This window comes from Debaryomyces fabryi (assembly GCF_001447935.2).
Source record: "Debaryomyces fabryi strain CBS 789 chromosome Unknown contig00009, whole genome shotgun sequence".
In the NCBI taxonomy this organism is placed as follows: domain Eukaryota; kingdom Fungi; phylum Ascomycota; class Pichiomycetes; order Serinales; family Debaryomycetaceae; genus Debaryomyces; species Debaryomyces fabryi.
In genome coordinates this window covers 134,221-155,170 of record NW_015385435.1, presented here as the reverse complement: position 1 = coordinate 155,170, position 20,950 = coordinate 134,221, and the positions used below count along the sequence as shown (strand labels likewise).

The following is a 20,950-nucleotide window of genomic DNA, read 5'->3' as shown; positions in this document are numbered from 1 at the left end:
CTTATACCTTTTTGACAGCCTCAAATATTTTTACTGTATTCAAGCAACCAGAGATCTTTTCATTGTAGTTGTATAATAAATTTTTCCGAAAAAGGTTTGTGTTGTATGACTTAATAAACTAAGGTACAATTAATTTATAATAATCCGATATAGTGTAACGGCTAGCACGGTTCGCTTTCACCGAGCAGACCCGGGTTCGACTCCCGGTATCGGAATTTTCTTTTTTTTTGGATTTTTTTGTCCATATACTTTCCTGATGTGAATAAACCACTTACATTAAATTAAACAACTCAAATAAATCGAAATATATTGTGCCTATAAAACTATAACTTATGATTATTTCTTAGTACCGTATCTTGATACAGTTTTACCATCAGGAATGTTGTATAAAACAGGACGCTTACCTTCGCTGTAAGCTTGGTCAACTCTGTAGTAACCCTTTCTTTCAAATTGAATGATGTCACCCACTTTCATATCACGGACACTTAAGTCAGCAATAGCTTCGACCTTGAATTCAGTTTGTGGAGTAAGGAAATCTTCAAAGTTATCACCTTCTTCTAATTTGTCCTTGGTAATTAAATGATCAAAGTCCATCAAGACAACCTCAACTTTATCCTTGGTATCCGCCAACCAAGTGATTTTCTTGGAAGTTTTACGGAAATCACCTTCTAAATGTAAGTTGGCTTCAATTGATTTCACAATGTCACCTTCCTTAACAACTTTAGAAATAATAACATTACCCCAGTCCATAAAGGTGATTTCTTCACCATCTGTCATACCTTCAGCATCAGCTTGGTCAATCAAAACTTGATTAGAGTATACAACTGGCTTCTTACCGACCTCTGGGTTCTTCTTATGTTTTGGCTTTTCTTCAGTGAATGGTTCAGATGGTCCATTTAATAACTTAACAGTAACAACGTCTTTCGCATCGACAGCAGTGTGTCTTGGAGCTGTTGGGTCAATCACTTTCTTATTCAAAGCCCAAATAACGGACCAGTCTAAGTTAATAATGTTTCTCGAAGGACCTTGAGCGATAATAAAATTTCTGATACCTTCAACAGTCATACCTCTTCTTCTAACACCCCTAACAGTTGGGAATCTTGGATCATCCCAGTTGGAAACGTAGTTCTTATCAACGAACCATTGCAACTTTCTCTTAGACAATAAAGTTCTGACGAAATTGACCCTAGCGAAATCCCAGATATCAACCTTACGTAAACCTAAAGCATCAATAATCCAATTATATTGGGCGTTACGATCTCTGTACTCATTTGTTCTTAAGGCATGGGTGACACCTTCAATAGAATCAACGACTGGTGCACAGAAATCATAAGTTGGGTAAATCTTCCATTCACTTCCGGTTCTGTGATGTGGTGTAACGTTACATCTGTAGATAACTGGATCTCTCAAGGTCTTGTTTAAAGCAGTGTAATCGATCTTGGCTCTAAGACAGTTCTTCAAACCTTCTTCAGTACCATTCTTCATTTCTTCTGTAAAGATCTTCAAGTTTTCTTCGATAGATCTTTCTCTTCTGGCAGAAGCATCACCAACCATTCTTTCTTCTCTCATCTTTTCTAATGGAGTATCGTCACAGTACGCCTTACCTTCTTTGATTAATTTAATAGCCAAATCATACATATCTTGGAAATAGTCAGATGAGTAGGTGACTTTATCACCCTTAATACCTAATAAAGCCAAATCTTCAATAATCGAGTCTTGGAATTCAACCTTTTCCTTAGTTGGATTAGTATCGTCGAATCTAATGATTAACTTACCTTTATAAGCATGAGCAAAGTATTCATTTAATACTGCAGCCTTAGCGTGTCCAATATGTAAGTATCCAGATGGTTCAGGTGGGAAACGAGTGACAACCTTACCAACTTCGGCATTTGGTAAATCAATTTCAAAGTTAGCCTTGTGGGTTTCTTTCTTACCTCCGTTCTTGGAGGACTTAGCTGACTTTCTTAATTCGTTGACTAACTTGGTCATGTTTTCAACGCTACCGTCAAACTTTTTGTCAGCAGCTAATAAGTTGTACCATCTCGAGACATTTGTGTAAACACCATTCTTGATAACAGAACCCATTAAAGCATTGGCTCTTAAAACACCCCAGACAGCAATATCAGCTAATGAATATGAATATCCAATAACAAAAGATCTGAAGTTTAAGTGGGCATCTAATTTTTCTAAGTCACCTGCTAATTCCTTGAAGTTCTTGTTAGACAATTTGTCCAATGCAAATTTGATCCATTCTTGAGATTTGGCCTCTTCAGTAAGAATAGATGGGAACTTTTCTGCTAAATAGTTCAAAATTTCTAACTCGTTGGAATAGGTTTTGCCTTCTGGAGTAACCAATTTGACAGCAGCATTGGTTGAGTCAACTGTTTTCTCATCGACAAATTCAATTGGGATTGATACATCAGAATCACTGGCATCGACAAACCCGACACCAACTAAAGATGGGTACGCAATTAACGGAGCCTTGGCAGCTATAGTCAAACTAAAGCTCATGATTAATTTTGTTTAATGATAGTTTAATTAACTTAGATCTTGCTAAAGAGTCAGAAATTTCGGCCATTAATGAAAAAAATTGGAATCGTGAGAAAAATCACGTTTTTCTTGGGATCCTTAGGATTCTAAATCTTCCTCTAATCTGCTAGTCTTCCATCCTTTTAAACAACATTCAAACCAATCCTTTTAGGATAATTAACAGAGGCTCTATATACAATGAGTTCCAGGACGGATTCATCGAGTTTGAATGGAAATCAGAGACCTACAGCGAAAAGATCGCCATCGATTTTAGTCACAGATGCGAGAAGTACAACGTTAAAGGGAGCCCGAGCACCCTTTGCAGGCCACAACTATAAAAAGCAGCAACAACAGCAACAAAAGCAACAGGGGTATCCTCCAAAACAAAGTTTACAACAGAGATTATTACCGTCAAGATCAAATAAATATACCGATATTTCTGTGGATAAATTATTAAGTAATTCGAGTGATATTCCATCAGGACAGAGGAGACTTCCACCGGTACTATCCAATAATGGCAGAAACGTCAATTCACTCGGATCTTCTAATAGAAGCATGTCACCACCTCCAGGACAAGTGCAGATGCCGAATATGTACATGGAACTGGGACTGCTGCGGAAAAACATGAGAAGCATTCCTAAATTGTCGCAATCATTACCATCAAGAACATCGAAGACTTCACAGAAGTTAGTGTTAATTCCAGACCAACAACGTTACAATTCGTCACCACCACCGCAACCACAAGCACAACAGCCATTATTATCATCATCATCAAGCGTAACTCCTGATTTACAAGCTCAAATACAAAGGTCCAGAGCTGAGCTTATGCCTAAGGAAGCAAGGGCACATGAATTTAGCCGTATGACGGCTTATTTCATCTGCGATCAGTTTAATTTAATACCTGTATCAAACTTTTTGAAAGAGAACCATGAAGTGAAGCCTCGTCTATACGACGAAGCACTTTACATACCGTATTCGTTACCATTATTACCGGGTGGCGATGGATTCAGAGTGAAATCTAACAATTCGGCAAAGCTACTTCCCAAGAAAAGATATATGGAAAAATTGATAAATAGAAGTGAACAAACAGACCATTTATATGAATACTATTCAGGGGTCGAAACTCCTGAAGACGCTAATAATTATTCGATGGATCCTGAGCTAGAGACATTTGACAGTAACGCTCCATTTGACCCTTCCGAACCGCAATTTTTTGCACCACCCTTGGAGTCAGAAGAGAATGAAAGTGATGGCAGTGGCAATAGTGATAAAGAATCAAAACCAAATAGTTCAAGACCTGAATCTCCGGTACGTAAAATCAATAATAACAGAGATACTCAAGCATCTAATGATGATTCTGATAAATCGCTGCATTATAGCAGTGCAGCACAAGTAGAATTATCTAAACATCATGCTGAAATGTTCATTTTCAGATACGGGATAGTGGTATTTTGGAATTTTTCTGAAATACACGAAAAGAACATCTTAGCAGACCTTGCATTTGCATCTGATAAGCCCCAACCACTATTGGTAAATCCGATTCACGAGCAGGATATAGAAACTGAAGAATTTCATTTCGAATATGATGACCAAATCCACAGACCAAGAATATATAATGACATGATTACGTTAAGATCTGGTGACCATCTTATCAAACTTACCATGTCCCACGCAATTGCACAACTGACAAAGTTGTGTCTATTTGAGAGTAGAATGGTGAATAGTTTACAACTGATTTCAAAGTTGCCCAAGAAATTAGCTTTGACGGGTAGACTAGGGTTAAAGAGACAGCAATTATTGAAAAAGTCAGGAAAACTTTTTAAACTACGTGTCGACGTAAATCTTTCCAGTTCAATTCTAGATACCCCGGACTTCTTTTGGTCTTTTGAACCTGCATTACATCCTTTGTATACCGGTGTTCGTGAATATTTAGAGATCGACCAAAGAGTTCAAGTCTTAAATGATAGATGTAAGGTTTTCTTGGAATTCCTGGACATCGTTAGTGATAGTATGAACGAAAAGAACACTAATAGAATAACATGGATGATTATAGTTATCATATTTATGAGCTTATCAGTTAGTGTCTTCGAATTTATATTGCAAATTATATAGCATTGATGTATCGCTTGTATACACGCATATTTTTATTTAGATAGAGAAGCTGTAGTAACTAGTAAATCAACAACGAACTCAACATACAAATTGAATGGACCATGTCACTACCTTCCAAATATGCACCAGAAGGATTAAGTTCATCTGATCAAAAAAGAACTATTACTGTTGGCCACAATCGGCCTCGAATGCCAATAAACTATGCCATCAAAACAATTGAAGATCGAATTGATGAAGCAGTAAAACATTCACCATTTCATAATATTGAAGACAAAGACAAACCATACGAAGATGATATAGAAATGATACCTATGGATGATTATAATGAGGTGGAAATCATTTCAGATTTCGTGAAAGCCAGTAGAAATAATAGTAAAATATTGTACGATGATTCAATGGATATAGTATCGGAAACAGAAACTAACGCATTATTAAACGAACTGGGAAATGTTTCTTATTTGGTTGTTGATACTAACTTTATATTATCTCATTTAAACATAGTAAACGGTTTACAGGATGTGGCTAATAATTATGGATTGCAGATTATAATACCCATTACTGTGATGAAAGAATTGGATGGTTTGAAAAATTCAAGTAGAATAGCCAATGAAGCTTCTTCGGAGAGAATATCGAACCAATCAGTAGGTCATTTAGCCAGGTGGGCCAATGACTGGATATATTCGGCTTTAGCTAAAAATAGTTCCGTCGTACGAGGTCAGAAATTACGACAAAGATTAGATAAATCTACTACTAAAGATGATGCCATTTTAGATTGTTGTTTATATTTTAAAGAAAATTATCAGAAGTCTTTGGTAGTTTTACTTTCGAACGATAAGAACTTTTGCTTGAAGGCTCTTTCAAACGACATTTTGACTGTTAGTTATCGTAAGGATATGAATGTTGATATTATTGCTAACACAATATACACTGAAAACCTAAGAAGGTTTGGAAAACTAGAAAGCGACCCGATAGCATTAGCACAGCCAAGCATACAACATGAAACGCTTAGACCAAAAATAGTTCAACACGAGAGTGATGCTTCTTTTAATCAGACATCGCGAATAATATTCCAAGAGGTACAGACTCTTACTCTTTCTGTCACACATCATTGCATGGAGAATAATTATGGAGAGGATTTAGACCTCATTAGGAACTATGATAGAAATGCTGTAACTTCTCTCAAGCATTGTTCTGAAGTTATAATAAGGTTTTGGCTCCCAGTCTTTTCTAATTACTTTAAAGGGAGTAGTTTAAAACCATTTACAGAAACAGAAGACGGGAAGAAAATCATAAAGCAACCAGTATTAGTAGATATCCCCATAGAACCACTGCAGCTAAACGAATTCATAGAATTTTGGTCTCGTATTTTGTCTACATTATACCTGGCAGAAATGAATGATCAACAAAATGATGCTTTGGAACTTCTCATCAAGAGGTGGAAGCACAATGCATCACTAATATCATAATTTTCACGTTATTCTTCCTTGATTGTACTCAGTTTGCTATTGGCATCGTCCTTTAGAGGTAAAGTTTTGGCTTTTTTTATTGATCTCTCTTGTTTTCGCTTCCGAGGACCAATAATTCCAATTTTTCTCACCACTGGTCGCTTCCTAGGAAAGCCTTCACTATCTTCTCTTTTGATAATCTGAGAGGGCGTGACGTCTGACAGCTCTATTAGCTCGTCATTTTCCTGTTTTATATGTATTGGTTCATTTGAAGGACCTGCTTCGACGGTCTTCGAAAAAATCCAAGAGCTTTTATCATTAATAGACTTTTCTATACTTGTCCATACTCTGTCATCGATATTATCATTAGCATTTTGCTTTTCCCTCACTATATCCTTATAGGAATTCTCAGTGCTCCGACTCCACAATGTTTTATCGTATTTATGTAGATATTTGGCATCTGTCTTATTATTTTTTCTGTATTTCTTAATTAATTGATCACCATTTATGGCTTTGTAGTTCTCAGATAAAAAAGTTATATATTGATCTTTTATGCCAATGAGTCTTTCTAATTGTTCAATTTTATAATTAAGATAATTATGATTTTCACACTGTTGGAAGTTGATTTGGGATATAACGTCAATTGCAACTGAAGGTGGTTGTTTCACCATAGAAAAATCCCATTCTATCTCTCCATTGAACTTACCATATATAATACCTTCCTTATGGAACTCAGTTCTGTTTACCTCATCAATTGAGAATACTAAAGTTTTATCAGCATCCCTACTTTCAACCCCATTTTTCAATACTTCAAGTAGATAATGGAGCTTTTCATCTTCTGTATCTTCGATTCCATAACTGTTTACTTTTTCAATTATACCTTTCTTGGATAATGTTTCTATCCATACATTCTTAAAGTCTGTGATATAGATACTATATCCTTTATTATTAAAATCACACTGATATCCGTAAATGACTTTGCGAGGGTTAGCGAACGGGATTATTATTGAATTCCAAGATAAAGGGAGATCAAACATTTTAATAATTGTATATTATCAGCTCTCTCCAATAATGGCTATTAAACATAAAATATATTCTGATCAAGTTCCCGAATTAGTGGAAAGAGTTTTGAAATTACAGAAAGATAAAACAGAAAGTAACAAAGATCGAAGAATAATTATCTCAATAGCTGGTATTCCTGGCTCAGGCAAATCAACATTATCTACAGAGATTGTAAGACAACTAAATAAAAGTGTTAAAGCAATTGCTGTTCAACAGGATGGGTTTCACTTATACAGATCAGAGTTGGAGAAATTACCGAATCCAGTAGAAGCATTCCTTAGAAGAGGAGCACCTTTCACATTTGATGCTAAAAAGTTCTTGAATTTAGTTTCACATCTATACGATGAAAATTATGCTGGTAGTCCTATTAAAGTGCCAACTTTTGATCATAAATTAAAAGATCCCGTTGAGGATGATAAAGTAATAGATCCAGATACTAAGGTAATCATTATAGAAGGAAACTATGTTTTATTGAAAGATTTATATTGGAACGAGATTAGCAATTACGTTGATGAATCATGGTTTGTTGATGTCCCATTAGACTTAGTAAAGGAAAGGATTATAAAAAGACACTTGGAAGCAGGAATTGCTGAAAATGAACAAGAGGCAATCAAGAGGGCAGATAATAATGACTTACTTAACGCTGAGTACATTTTAAAAAATTCTAAACCGGCCGATTTAACTATTTTGACAAGATAGGAAGGTGATACGAAGTAATCCTTATATGATTTAAACGTAAATTTAATTAAATATAGAAATTGTATAGACTTAGATATATGAAGGGCTTTTAATGTACAAAAAAGTAAACAATTATGATGCAACAGAACAATTTAAACAAAGATGATAGCTAATAAAAATGAAATAAATGCAATCAGATAAACTAACGAGGTTCAACGTTATAACGCATTTTTATACCCATAGCAGCCAATTCCGAGTCCAAGTACTTCAAAACAAAAGGAATTGCAACAGTAGTAGTGTTATCACCACCAACGAACTTCTTTCCTTGACCATCTTGCCAAATTTCTGACTCATTAACATATTCACCTTGTTGACTGTACGATTCAATTTTAACAGAACATCTTCTACATCTAATAGAGGCAGCAGTTCCAATTCTTGGGACCGATGTTTGAGTATTCAATAACGAACCACAAGAACGACATACAGACGTTTGGGTATAATCAGAACAGTTCAATAATCTGTCTTGTAATAAGAATGCAGTACCATGTCCAATTAAAGCATCTCTTTCCATTTCACCGACACGGATACCACCACTTCTTTTACGACCTTTAACAGGCTGCATGGTCAAAGAGTTCACTGGACCAGTGGATCTGACTTGAAACTTATCGTTAACCATATGTCTTAATCTTTGGTAATAAACACAACCAATATAGATATCGGCTCTTAATTCTTCACCAGTAGCTCCTGAGTACATTGGTTCGTTACCGTGATAATTATAACCAGCTTTACTTAATTGTTCACCAAAGAAATCTGCAGGAGTATCATCTTCACTGAATTTCCATGGGGTAGCATCTTGTGCAATACCATGTAAAGCACCAGCTTTACCGGCCAAAGACTCGACGAACATACCAATTGTCATACGAGATGGGAAGGCATGTGGATTGATAATGACATCTGGTTGAATACCAGTTTCAGAAAATGGCATATCAACTTGAGGCCATTTACGAGAACAAACACCCTTCTGACCATGTCTAGAAGAAAACTTGTCACCGATCAATGGTTGTCTGGTTATTCTATACTTGATTGTTATTTGTTGACCTTCTTGGTCTCCGCTATCATCTCCTAATAACTTAACTTCTTCAATATAGGCAGGTTCACTTGAATGATACGTCTTAACTTTAGTTCTACCTAATGTATCGTCATAATAAGCAACAATTGGATCACCCTCTTCAACTTTAACACCGATCAATGGTAATCCATCAGCATCCAATTTCTCTCTCCATGACTCTGGCCATTCATCAGTACCGAAACCAAAGTGTTGGGTGATTGGGTCTCCCCTACGCCTAGATTGAGATAAATCGACCTTTTCGACTTTATAGACTGTACCGTAGCCAAAACCTCTTTCATCTGCAGATTTGTTGATGATCATCGCGTCATCCATATCATAACCAGTGTAAGAAATAACTGCAACAACTGCATTCATCCCGTTAGGGAAATTGTCCATACCATAATCATCATATAAACTAGCTTTAACAATTGGGGTTTGACCTGTTTGCAATCTATATAATTTGTTATCAGATCTATGATTCAAAGCTACACCAGGAGTACCCATGGTTTGCTTACCCATTTGACATTGATACATATTTCTTGGTGATTGATTGAAATCTGAAAATGGAGTCAAATTAGCAAGAATAGACAAAATATTGGTAGGAGAAAATTCAACATGTGTGTGAATGTTGTTTTCAATTTCAGCAGGCGTGACTGCAACATCCATGTAAACTTGTTCGAAAGGACCTAAAATATCAGTCTTATTCAATGGTAAATATTTGGTTGGTCTCATCATTCTGGAATGACCACCAAACAAATATAAACCCGGATATTGACCATTTGCAGATGGTGGAACGTAACCAATCTCTAAGTCCAATGGTAATCCGTGAGTTCCTTCAACTTTCCAAAATCTTAAAGTATCCGCAACAATCTTACCATGTTCATGAGTAGTCCAACCAATGACCTTACCATCTAATTGAACACAACACAAATTTGGCCCAGCGGCAAAACTATGGGCTGGTGAAACACCCAATTGCGACAAGGCAGCTGGAACTTGTGAAACATCAGAAGCTTCTGTAGCAATTTTACATTTATGTGATAAATGGTTTAACAAACCACATGGCGAACCATCTGGTGTATGTACGGGACATAAAAACCCCCAAGATTCGGGTAATAATTTTCTAACAGTTGTTGTTTTTAATTCAGCGAAGAAAGAACCTCTGTGAACCATTCTGAAATGAGAAATGAATCTGTAGAAGTTAATCTTTTCAGCAACAACAGTATAACCAGAAACTTGTTGCAAATCTAAACCAGATTGAGAAACTAAGTTACCCGTTGATAAGAAATATTGCAACTTTTGACCGATGTTTTCATTGATTCTCATAAAAACTCTCGACATATATTTCCTGTCATTGAAGTTAATTGCTATACCACGATTAATATCAGATTGAATTTGCAATTTGATGTTTTGTAAATATTCGTCAATTTTTTCTTTGATAATCATACCATATAAGAAACCACCTAATAAAACTTCTTGATGTTGGGTGGCATCAGGATTATCTGGACAACAATCACCGGCTACCAAAGAATATAACTTTCTAATCATGAATAACAACATTCTAAATTTGTCTAAATTGTTAGGCAAATGAACTAAAACAATTCTTTGTAAAACTTCTTTACCAACTTCGATATCGGATACATCAGGTGCTGCACCAAATACAATTCTGAATTTATCACCTAAGTAGGCTAAAGTCTCTTGCTTAGAGTAGAGATTATACTGCTTATAGGTTCTTAATAATAATTCTAAACGATCAGTCAAGAATGAATTAGATGTATCTGCACCAATAATACCATCGAAGATTTCACGATCATTAGTCTCAATCAATGCCTTCAAGATCATCATTACTGGGACCAAGTATTCATTCTTCTTCCAGGAAAATCTGAAAGTAACATTACCATCATTCAAATAATGTAAAACGTTAGTTTGCGAAGTCTGGTCTGGTCTAACACATCTTATTTGGATACCAAATTTAGTGTATGAAGCACCTCTGTTACCGAACGATGGACGGATGATGGCCATAGGGTGATTACGACGTTGAACAATCAACATACGAATCAACTTTTCAATACCGTTAACAATGAAATAACCACCCATTTCATCGGATTCTTCCTTTTGTTCGACTAATTCACTTGGAGATAATTTTTCCAAATGACATCTGTTAGTCTTTAACATGACAGGAACTTGCCCGGCTTCTCTAATTTCAGAAACCTCTTCACCATCGTTAACACTCCATGTAACCTTCAACATCAATCTGGATCTATAAGTCGACATTCTTTCTCTACATTCCGAAGGGTATGTTCTTCTATTGATTGAAAGTTTATCATTAACTGGCACAGATGGCTTTGCAAGTTGAACAGATTCAACTCTGATATTTAACTTGTTACCTAATCTGTCAACATCATTGGAGTCAAATATACTTTTGCTACCAATATCATTTACCGCCAAGTTCAACAAGCCGCCTCCTGGTCCTTCGGTCAATGCATTGAATGATCCAATATGTGGTGAAACCGCTTCGGCTAATAATGGATATGCAGATTTGTCTTTTGGAGGATTTTGGAAACGCTTTTCACGTTCAAGAGTTCTAAATTGAGCCCCCATGCTACTAAATAATATACCTTTTACCGGTTGATCTTAGAAAATGATTTTGATGGTAAAATCCAACTTTTTCAAATGAGATTGTGAAGAGGTCAAAGGAAAAAAAAATTTAAGAAGATGAGATCACATGACCATAATATTAAAGTACTAGATAGTATCACCTATACAGAGACTAGATTATACTAAAGTCAAAGATGGCCAAGTCGAGGTTTGAATATGTCAAACAGTTTGAAAGAGAAAACTTTCTATTACCAGATACTTATTTAATAGTCCGAGTTGATGGGAAGGGGTTTCACAAATTTAGTGAAGAATATGAGTTTTCCAAGCCCAATGATATCAGAGCCTTGAAGGTGATGAATAAGGCAGCTCAAAATTTAATGGGTCAATTCCCGGATATAATGATGGCATATGGGGATTCAGATGAGTATTCATTTCTTCTACGTAAAAAATGCAGCTTGTTTGAAAGGAGGGAAATGAAGTTGGTCTCGACATTTGCATCATTTATTTCGGTAAACTACCTACATGAATGGAATCTTGAATTTCCTGAGAAGCCAATAAAGTTGGAACGATTACCCACTTTTGATGCTAGAGTCGTGGTATATCCTACAACCCAACATATACGAGACTATTTCAGTTGGAGACAAGTGGATTGTCATATAAATAATTTATATAATACAACGTTTTGGACATTGGTGATTAAAGGTGGGATGACGGGGAAAGAGGCAGAAAACAGATTATTGGGGACTGTTTCGAGTGACAAGAATGAAATATTGTTCAAGGAGTTTGGCATTAATTACAATAATGAATCGGAGATTTTCAAAAAAGGAACGATACTTGTTCGGGAATACGACTACACAAGAGAGGGAGATGATTTGAGCAAGCGTCAGCAACAGAGAGTTGAGAAACAACGTAAGAAGGCACTGATAGAAGAATATCACCTTGATATAATTGGTGATACCTTCTGGAACGAAAGGCCGTGGCTCTTGGAATAAGACAAAAGCACAATGCTACAAATAAATACAATTAAGATATTAAAATGTATATATTTAAAACGATATATAATACAATAAATATTTAAGCACTTTTGTACTCAAGAGATAAGAAGTTAAATAAAAATGCTGAATTGAAATAGAATTAAACCTAGTGGTAGAATGTAACAGGATACCGAAAAACTTTTACCTTTCTGAATGCAAAATCCTCCAATAAATAGATTTGTCAAACGAAAATATGAATTCCAAGACACGAAAACCCACAATTTAAAATTAATGTTAGTTGAAAGTCATGAAATATTGGTTCAAATTGGTGGGATTTCAAATATATATGGAATCACTATATGATTGAAGTGTAGACGCCGTAGAGGCGTTTGAAATTGTATTAGTTGAATTGAAATGGGGAGTACTCGATGAATTCGAGGAAGGAGTAGAAGCAGATTTATCACCATTGTAAAAACAGTAGCTTTGTAATAAATTAGTATAAAATTGGGAATTGAAGTTGGTATTGTCATTTTCTTGGGACGCAGACTGTTTTGACTTGTAGGACTTGGAATATTTAGGTTTAATGTTAGATATATCCGAAGCCGAGTAAGACAACTTGAGAGGGGGTCTCGAAGTAGTTGCACCAGCTGAAGAAGATTGCGATGAATTTGAAGGAGGCTCAATGTTAATTGTGGGGGTGCTTGAAATAAATGGATTTGATCTTGGTTCATGAGGATTTGATCTAGGCTCGCTCAAATTGTCGTTGATGTTATATCTGTTATGAAAGTCTGACTTGGCTTTCGTCGAGAACGGCTTTCTCGAATAGACATATTCGTCATTATGTGAATCCATTAAATCGCCTTCCAAAGCGTAGTCCGCTTTTCTGAAGTTGATTAATTTTGTAACCAACTCGTCAAATTGTGGAACGGTATTCTTGAACAATGAATTATGTGGCTTGGTACCAGAGACGGTTTCAAATGGTTGTAATGAAATATGGTAGTTCTTCATGTTATTGTTATCCCAGTAGCTATTTCCACCCACTTCATATTTAATGACAAACTGCAAGTTAAGCTGCTTGGGCATGTGTTCCAATGGAATGATAAACTTGAACTGATCAAAGTTTATGGACGAGAACGACTTGCTGTAGGAGATGTTGTTGATGATGAGAATAGAACGCCAGTCGTTGAATGTCAACTTGATCGACAACCGTTTCTCAAACGCCAAATTCTTAACCATGATCAACCCGACCAAGGCCGTCTTCTCTGGTGAAAGTTTGATAGATTGCAAGTAACAAGGCATGTCCTGCTTGTCATAAATGTTTCTTGGGGGACGGAAGTCCAGCTGGGCGATTCTATAAGTGACCGGACTCTGAAAATGAAGATCATCATCTGAAGAGGTATCGCTGGTGATATCGCTCACTTCATCATCCTCCCATTTGAGATCAAAGTATCCCCTCGAGCTAAAGTCGTCCAACGCCTGCGGCGACGACATAGGCGTGTTTTCTGCTGTTGATACAGTGCTAGGAGACTGTTGACCATCAAACATTTTCACATTAGCCAAGCGGGTGGCAAATCTAACTGATTTACTGCCTATCTGCGATGCTGACATACTTCTCGATAACCCACTCAACTTAAGCGACGATTTAATTAACTCTCCGGACTTCTTGCGGAGCAACCCAGGACGTTCATCTATCGTCTTTTGATCTTCCTTGTCACTCTCCTTGTCTCCGTTCTTGCTGTTTACTTTGCCGCCCATTTTTATGGTACTTAAACTCGACTCCGTGTCTCCATCGGAACAAATATCTTCGATCTCGTCTGCTTGCTTCGAGATTAGATTAGTCACCGTCAAGGGACTAATACTAGGTATTTTACTCATCGCAAACCAGCCTAGTGATTATATAGCCTATACGTCCTGTTTATTTCAAATATGCTTTTTTGTAACCAGAGTAAAATTTTACTATTAGAATTGCTAAATCCAGATATATATATAAATTACAAAGGGGGGATCAATTTTTTTTGTTGAGTCTGCAGTCACCTGAGGGTTAAAATCTTTTTCAATAATGGTCCCTGAAAAAGAAATATCGCACTGTTTAGTACGAAATATTACACATTATTTTACGCCGACGTACACTGTGGGTGTTACAGATGCATGTCTGCCCGCATCTACGATATAGTAGCTGGCAACAAACTCCACAAGAAGTGGTATGTGGTATCTGGAGTAATACACTGGGGTATGGGGGCGATATGGTTGGGCTACGCCATCTTCTATTTGTGTAGGCATAGATTATCTATATGGCGTAGAAGGGATAGGTAGGCGTAGAAAAAATTTTCAGTGTTCAGTTGTTTGTAGGATGTGTCTTATGTACCGCACCAATCGCCCGATTGCTATTGTGTAGATGTATTGTAGGAATTGTTTTGGGTATGAGAGAAGAAATCGCGAATGGCCGCCTGTAATATTTCCCAATCGGCACATATTGGCCCATGGGGAGTGGTGCAGGTAATGTTCCATAAGTGGTGCAGCGGGGGGAACAATAGAAAAACAAGCACAGATACAGAGCTGGGACGCGATGGAATGGAGTATAAAACTACATGGCCTCAATGCGAGAATGGAAACCGGCGTTGAAGTAGCGTAGCGGCAATAGCAGAATAGCAGCATTGGAAGCAGCAATAGTTGTGTAACAGATGGGTAAGGGAATACCCGGATGGCCTAGACGATGAGACTAGAGGGGTCTAGAGGGCGTAGGATGCGCCAACATCGGACGATGCACGGAAGCGGAAGTGTGGACGAAATGTCGCAGATGTCGCAAATGTCGTTGCAGAAGTGGTAAAGTGGTTGTTCAACAGCTGCTGGTGGGGGAAGTGGATTTAGAACTGTTAGTGGGGTTGCCGGTGTGTTTTAGGGTACCATGAAGCAACGTATGCCTAATGATGTTTCAACAGCGTGTATCTGATGTGGACTCGGAGATGAGGCGTGGCTTTCAGTTTTCGCTGCAACGAATTAATTATGTGCCGGATATGTGGATACGGTGAATTGTTTTATTTGAAGAAAACCTCCCTACATCTTAGTTACTATACAATGTAAAAATCATTTATTAATTATTTATAAACCCGCTACTCAGTTCTTCGACGAGTCTTCCTTCAAAGTCACAATACGGTTCAAGATCAATTTCTCCGCAGTTGAGTCCTTGTCCATACAGAAGTATCCTACTCTCAATGCTTGGAACCTTACCGTTTCGACACTTGGCTTTTCTTTGATGTTGAACTCGCTGCCTTCAATAGGAATGTTCAATGGGGACTTCTCCTTGATTTCGGTGAAAGCCGACTCAACGATCGCATCGTGATAGATCTCTTCCAGGTGCTCGTTAAGATCGTTTAAGAATCCGTCAGGATGGGCCGATGGGTTTTCGCTGTTGAACAATTGGTTTTGGATTCTAACTTCGCTAATCTTGATTGGTGAAGCGTTTGTTTTTGGAATCCATTGAATGTAAGTCTTAGGTTTCTTGAACGTAACGTCATTGTCGTAATGTGCGATGATCTTTGTCACCTTACCGGCATCATCTTTGACCACGTCTTTGACAGAAACGTTGAAAGGCACCTTAATTAACCCAACTGGTTGACCAGGAGCTAATCTGAAGTAGTCATCAGAAATAGTATCTCTGTAGTCAGATCTATCAATATAGAAACGTTTGGTGAATGGAACCTTTCTTGTTCCGAACTTGACAATGTCACCCGGTTTGTATGGAACTTCGACCAATTCTTCGTATCCTTCTGGTACGTTCTCAACCTCGACTTCGACAGGGTCAAGAATCATCATCAATCTTGGGGTAGTTTGGTCCAAAAATGCTCTGATAGCACTGTCAAGTCTCACCGCTTGAATATTAGTAGTTGATGTGGTGACTCCTAACGTGTTAATGAAACTTAAAATCGCTCCAGGTGGAACACCACGACGACGGATAGCTTCTAATGTGTATAATCTAGGATCGTCCCATCCTCTAACAATACCCTCATTGACTAATTTGGCAATCTTTCTCTTACTCAAAATTGTACCGGTGATATTTAATCTACCGTACTCTCTTTGTGCTGGTCTGTAAACATGCAACTCGTCACACAACCATTCGTAAGACTCTCTAGAAAGTCTAAATTCAGTAGTACATAATGAATGACTAATATTTTCAAACGAATCAACAAGACAGTGCGTGAAGTCATAGGTCGGGTAGATCTTCCATTTGTCCCCGGTTCTATGATGCGGTTTGTTCAAAACTCTGTACGCCACAAGATCCCACATTTGTGGAGATGGTGACTCCAAGTCTTGCTTCATTCTCAAGGTGGCCTCTCCACTCTTGTATTCACCATTCTTCATCTTACGGAATTCGGTCATATTATCATCAACGCTTCTAGAGCGATGCTTACATGCAAACCTTTCTCCTCCTAAGGTACCATCTTCCTTCAACCCTCTTTGGGCCTTAACTTCTTCAGCAGTACAGTGACAAACATATCCTTTACCTAAGCTGATTAATTTCTCTGCTAATTCGTATAGCTCATCAAAATAGTCAGACGAATGAGTAACTTTCCACGGCTCGTATCCTAACCAGTCAATCATTTTTTCAATTGATTTGAAATAAACTTCCTCCTCTGCTTCAGGGTTGGTGTCATCAAATCTTAAGTAACAGTTACCATTATTGTACTTAGCATATCCAAAATTAACCATGATTGCCTTCGAATGTCCAATGTGCAAATATCCATTTGGCTCAGGTGGAAATCTGGTGAATACCTTGCCCTTGGTATATGCTAAATGTTCCTTCATCAATTCAGGATATTTTTGTGGATTTTCACCCGGCTTGTGCAAATCACCCAAAAACCCTTCCGAGAACATCGATCTCTCAACCTGTGGTTCCTTCTTGGTTTCAACTTGCTTTTTAGCCAGCTTCTTCTTTTCCTTCTTAACGACATCTCTTTCGTCCTTTGGTCCAATCATTTCCAAGACCAATTTATCGATAATTGGCTTGAATAAGTTTGGCTTGGCCCATTTCAATTCTGGTACCTTTTTGATGTCACCTAATAAACTTGGAACAATCGAGTATCTTTTAGTCTCAATATCCGATTTATGAGCATCCATATACTTCTTGATTTCCTTCTCAACGTCAGAATCACTGAGTTCAATACCGACTCCTGATTTCTCTTCCATGGTTTCGTTGTTGGCAGTTTCTGGGTTTTCCTTGACATATTTAAATGCTTCGGTTACTTGTAAGTTAGTCTTTAATCTGCCATCAATAATAGCCTTCGTAATTAATTCACGTCTAGGAACATCTCCTCCTTTACTTTCAACAGCTAAAGCATGCAATAATGAGAGTTTCTTTTCATCTGCTTCTTCAACCTTTGCCTCATTGATGATTTCTGCTAACGATTGGGAAACCTTCTTATTTTTACAAACTTCTTTAGATTTCTTATCATTGAACCCAACCTTGCTAAACAAGTTGATCAATTCTTCTTCTGACGCCATGCTTAGAATAGTTGATTTTGTCTTTATATCATAAATATTTCTTCGAAATGATTCTTCAACAAAAAATTTTTGATAAGGCATGATGGTATACGCGCGACCTTCAATTTTTTTGGTGATACCTTTGGTTGTAAAATATCAGTAACTTTATCTTCTTGATTCACAAGTTCTTTTAGTAACTATCATTTCAATTGCTTGTATAACCAATATAACTGTACTAGTGTGTCTTAGATTTTGTGTTGTTGGGTTAATTTACAAAGTTTAGCTCTTTTATTTTGTGATTTATATTTAGTTTTGCAGCACATGAATACTCCAAAGGCGATGGCAATCAAGGTACCTGAAATCGAACATTTGGTGTCTTCTATTGAAAGGATAAGAAAACAAGTCCAGAAAATTAATGGGTTAGTGCCCAAGGTACTCTTGGAAAATTTTACCAAATGTTTGCAAGCTCTGGAATTAAAATATGTCACACATCTGGTTCCAGTATTAGAATGTGCTGTAAATGATCTATTCGAAGAGATTCATAAGAATAGTCAACAAAGAAATTTTCCAGTGAAAGATCAAAATTTGATTTATGTCTTAATATTGCTAATTGTCAACGAAACTGCCAAAGTGTTCGCTCCTAAAACCATGAGGTATTGGCAAATTGTCCATGTATGTATGATTGATTTAAAAGTCACCAGAAGTATACTAACAGTAAAGGATGTCATGTACCTAGATGTGTCTAATGATGTTACAACAGACTTATTAAAAGATTCGGTAAGCAAAACGAATTCTAACTGGTTATCAGCCATGCTCTTGGTACGAATGTATGCTGCGAAAGGCACTATCGAAAGTCATTTAATCCCAAGGGGCTTTTATAACAAACTTGAAACAATATTGCATTCTAATAATGATTTCACAACTACAAACTACTTATTAAAGATTACGAAATATCTTCCTAAAGTCTCAATATATAAAGAAAGTCAAAAAGGTTCTCTTACCGTAAATATAACTCAGAGGCCAACATTCTTACAGGAGATACCTTCATCTGTCACTAATGGAAGCTTAGATGTAATTTATTATTTGAGTAGTCTTAACAAAACATTTAGAAATTTGTATCAGTTAAAGTGTGTTAGTTCTAGAAGTATTGATTTGAATAAATCTTTTGAGAAAGGTGACTTGATGTTTCTTCAAGTAATTGATAAAGTAATGATCTTATGGAATTCGAATGAAGAATCTTTGGCGCCCATTTATATTAATCTAAACAATTTAAAAAAGTTCAAAATTAACCAAGAGCTGAAAATTGAATTAGAAATATCAAAACGGAATGAGTTCTGGAATATATATTCATTAGTAACTCTTGATTCAAAATCAGAAAGTTTGAAGCTTAGTATTGAATTGAAGAAAATACAATTAGTTCCTTCATTCCTTAAAATACTCCGTTTCATCGTAACCCATAATATCAGCAAGATTTCCATAGCTACCACTACGGTATCTGCTGTATCACAAACTGCAGATCAAGAATCGCCTAAACAAATATCAGCATCATTATCATCAGAGAGTCAGTTAAGTAATATCGACTTTTCCAGAGTCGGACTTAATAACTTCCCAAATGGCCAGAAGCTGATCTCTAACTCAAAGATCCTTTCTAAAAAATCAAATTCAAGTTGCATGACAAGTCAATCAAATTTAGATTTGGTACCTTCCATTAAAGAAAAACTTAGAAATCATAAGACAAAAGAGAATAGTTCCCTTGTTAAGGTACCTCCCGAATTTTTTGGTGAAGATCCTTTATCAATTGAGCCATTGCAGTCTGAAAATGATAGTATTAAATTTCAAGAGTTCTTAGAAAATAATAAACAGAGCATTTCAAGGGCATCATCGATATATTGTGCCCAACAAGTAAACACATTGCCTACCCCAACTAAAATTATCAATGATCTTCACAAAGTGTCTAAAAGATATGGAAAAAAGACTAAAAAACAAAGCCATAAAAGAGATATATGGGACTTCTCATCATCTGTTCCTTCATCTCCTCTGAAAAAACCAAAATTGGTGACAAATTCGATAAGATCATCGAAGTCAACCGAACCAGAACATCTTGCTCAATCAATAATCCCAGATTCTCTAGCATCGCCTACATTATTAGTAGCTTCAAGAAAAAGAACCAATAATGAAGAACCCAAGGAGAATTCCGATGCTCAGAAGGGTCACAATCTTTTTGCAACCAAACCACAATTAAAATCAAAATCAGAAAATAATAATTCAAGTAATAATATTGAACCTACAACACCTACAAAAACCAGAAACCAACCTAGAAAGCTATACGATGACTTGCTTGATAACTCTTCCGCAAAGAAAAACAACACAATTCAGGTCGGAGAGTCTTTGACTAACGATACGTACAACAGGGAAAAGTCCATTCGCAATTTTCTCGATAGCATTACTAAACTGAGTGAGTGTATTAAGCCAAGTATTGGGAATGCAGTTGATAATCTTGAGACACAAGATAGATCATTAGATATGAACACGCCCGCTGTAGGTAATTCAACAACATTTCTAGAAAACGATAAACGAAATGTTGATGCAACCACTGTAACTGATGATTCGAAAACAAATAATGAAAAGTCGCTTGCATCAATACAAAAGAACATCAGTGAAAACTCTCTTCTAGAAGATACTACTATAAAAACATCATTTCATGAGTATGGTTCCATGTTCAAAGAACATGATATTAACAAGCAATATAGTTTAATCTACGAAGGGATGAACTTGTTATCTTCTAATCTTATAAATAGAATCAAGAAATTCGAAAATGATATATTCCAAAAGCAAAAAGAGTTACATGAAGACCTAGAAATGAATTTCAAACATATTGCTATACAACATTGTGAAAATTTAAAAAATTTTAATAATTATGTTAAGATGAAGAGCGACGAAATTTTTAAGGATTTTCAATGAATTATGTC

At 36.5% G+C, this 20,950-nt stretch overlaps 10 protein-coding genes across 10 annotated transcripts; 5 read left to right on the top strand and 5 right to left on the bottom strand.

The window, feature by feature from the left end:
• Positions 1 to 336: 336 nt before the first annotated feature.
• GUS1 (glutamate--tRNA ligase) lies at positions 337 to 2,511 on the bottom strand (the record flags this gene model as incomplete). The annotated part of the gene is made up of 1 exon (XM_015609652.1): positions 337 to 2,511. The coding sequence occupies one exon, from the start codon at positions 2,509 to 2,511 to the stop codon at positions 337 to 339; it is 2,175 nt and encodes a 724-aa protein (XP_015469608.1).
• A 216-nt stretch (positions 2,512 to 2,727) lies between these two features.
• AC631_00821 (uncharacterized protein) lies at positions 2,728 to 4,641 on the top strand (the record flags this gene model as incomplete). Its single annotated transcript, XM_015609651.1, has 1 exon — positions 2,728 to 4,641. One exon carries the CDS (start codon positions 2,728 to 2,730, stop codon positions 4,639 to 4,641), a length of 1,914 nt encoding a protein of 637 aa, XP_015469607.1.
• Positions 4,642 to 4,742: 101 nt separating this feature from the next.
• AC631_00820 (mRNA-processing endoribonuclease) lies at positions 4,743 to 6,107 on the top strand (the record flags this gene model as incomplete). The annotated part of the gene is made up of 1 exon (XM_015609650.1): positions 4,743 to 6,107. The coding sequence occupies one exon, from the start codon at positions 4,743 to 4,745 to the stop codon at positions 6,105 to 6,107; it is 1,365 nt and encodes a 454-aa protein (XP_015469606.1).
• An 8-nt stretch (positions 6,108 to 6,115) lies between these two features.
• On the bottom strand, positions 6,116 to 7,123 carry AC631_00819 (uncharacterized protein; the record flags this gene model as incomplete). Its single annotated transcript, XM_015609649.1, has 1 exon — positions 6,116 to 7,123. The coding sequence occupies one exon, from the start codon at positions 7,121 to 7,123 to the stop codon at positions 6,116 to 6,118; it is 1,008 nt and encodes a 335-aa protein (XP_015469605.1).
• Positions 7,124 to 7,157: 34 nt separating this feature from the next.
• Positions 7,158 to 7,847, top strand: AC631_00818 (uncharacterized protein; the record flags this gene model as incomplete). Its single annotated transcript, XM_015609648.1, has 1 exon — positions 7,158 to 7,847. The coding sequence occupies one exon, from the start codon at positions 7,158 to 7,160 to the stop codon at positions 7,845 to 7,847; it is 690 nt and encodes a 229-aa protein (XP_015469604.1).
• Positions 7,848 to 8,028: 181 nt separating this feature from the next.
• Positions 8,029 to 11,532, bottom strand: RPA135 (DNA-directed RNA polymerase I core subunit; the record flags this gene model as incomplete). The annotated part of the gene is made up of 1 exon (XM_015609647.1): positions 8,029 to 11,532. One exon carries the CDS (start codon positions 11,530 to 11,532, stop codon positions 8,029 to 8,031), a length of 3,504 nt encoding a protein of 1,167 aa, XP_015469603.1.
• A 191-nt stretch (positions 11,533 to 11,723) lies between these two features.
• Positions 11,724 to 12,521, top strand: THG1 (tRNA guanylyltransferase; the record flags this gene model as incomplete). Its single annotated transcript, XM_015609646.1, has 1 exon — positions 11,724 to 12,521. The coding sequence occupies one exon, from the start codon at positions 11,724 to 11,726 to the stop codon at positions 12,519 to 12,521; it is 798 nt and encodes a 265-aa protein (XP_015469602.1).
• A 318-nt stretch (positions 12,522 to 12,839) lies between these two features.
• Positions 12,840 to 14,258, bottom strand: GAC1 (protein phosphatase regulator; the record flags this gene model as incomplete). Its single annotated transcript, XM_015609645.1, has 1 exon — positions 12,840 to 14,258. One exon carries the CDS (start codon positions 14,256 to 14,258, stop codon positions 12,840 to 12,842), a length of 1,419 nt encoding a protein of 472 aa, XP_015469601.1.
• Positions 14,259 to 15,617: 1,359 nt separating this feature from the next.
• On the bottom strand, positions 15,618 to 18,002 carry GLN4 (glutamine--tRNA ligase; the record flags this gene model as incomplete). The annotated part of the gene is made up of 1 exon (XM_015609644.1): positions 15,618 to 18,002. The coding sequence occupies one exon, from the start codon at positions 18,000 to 18,002 to the stop codon at positions 15,618 to 15,620; it is 2,385 nt and encodes a 794-aa protein (XP_015469600.1).
• A 300-nt stretch (positions 18,003 to 18,302) lies between these two features.
• AC631_00813 (uncharacterized protein) lies at positions 18,303 to 20,942 on the top strand (the record flags this gene model as incomplete). Its single annotated transcript, XM_015609643.1, has 1 exon — positions 18,303 to 20,942. One exon carries the CDS (start codon positions 18,303 to 18,305, stop codon positions 20,940 to 20,942), a length of 2,640 nt encoding a protein of 879 aa, XP_015469599.1.
• Positions 20,943 to 20,950: the final 8 nt, after the last annotated feature.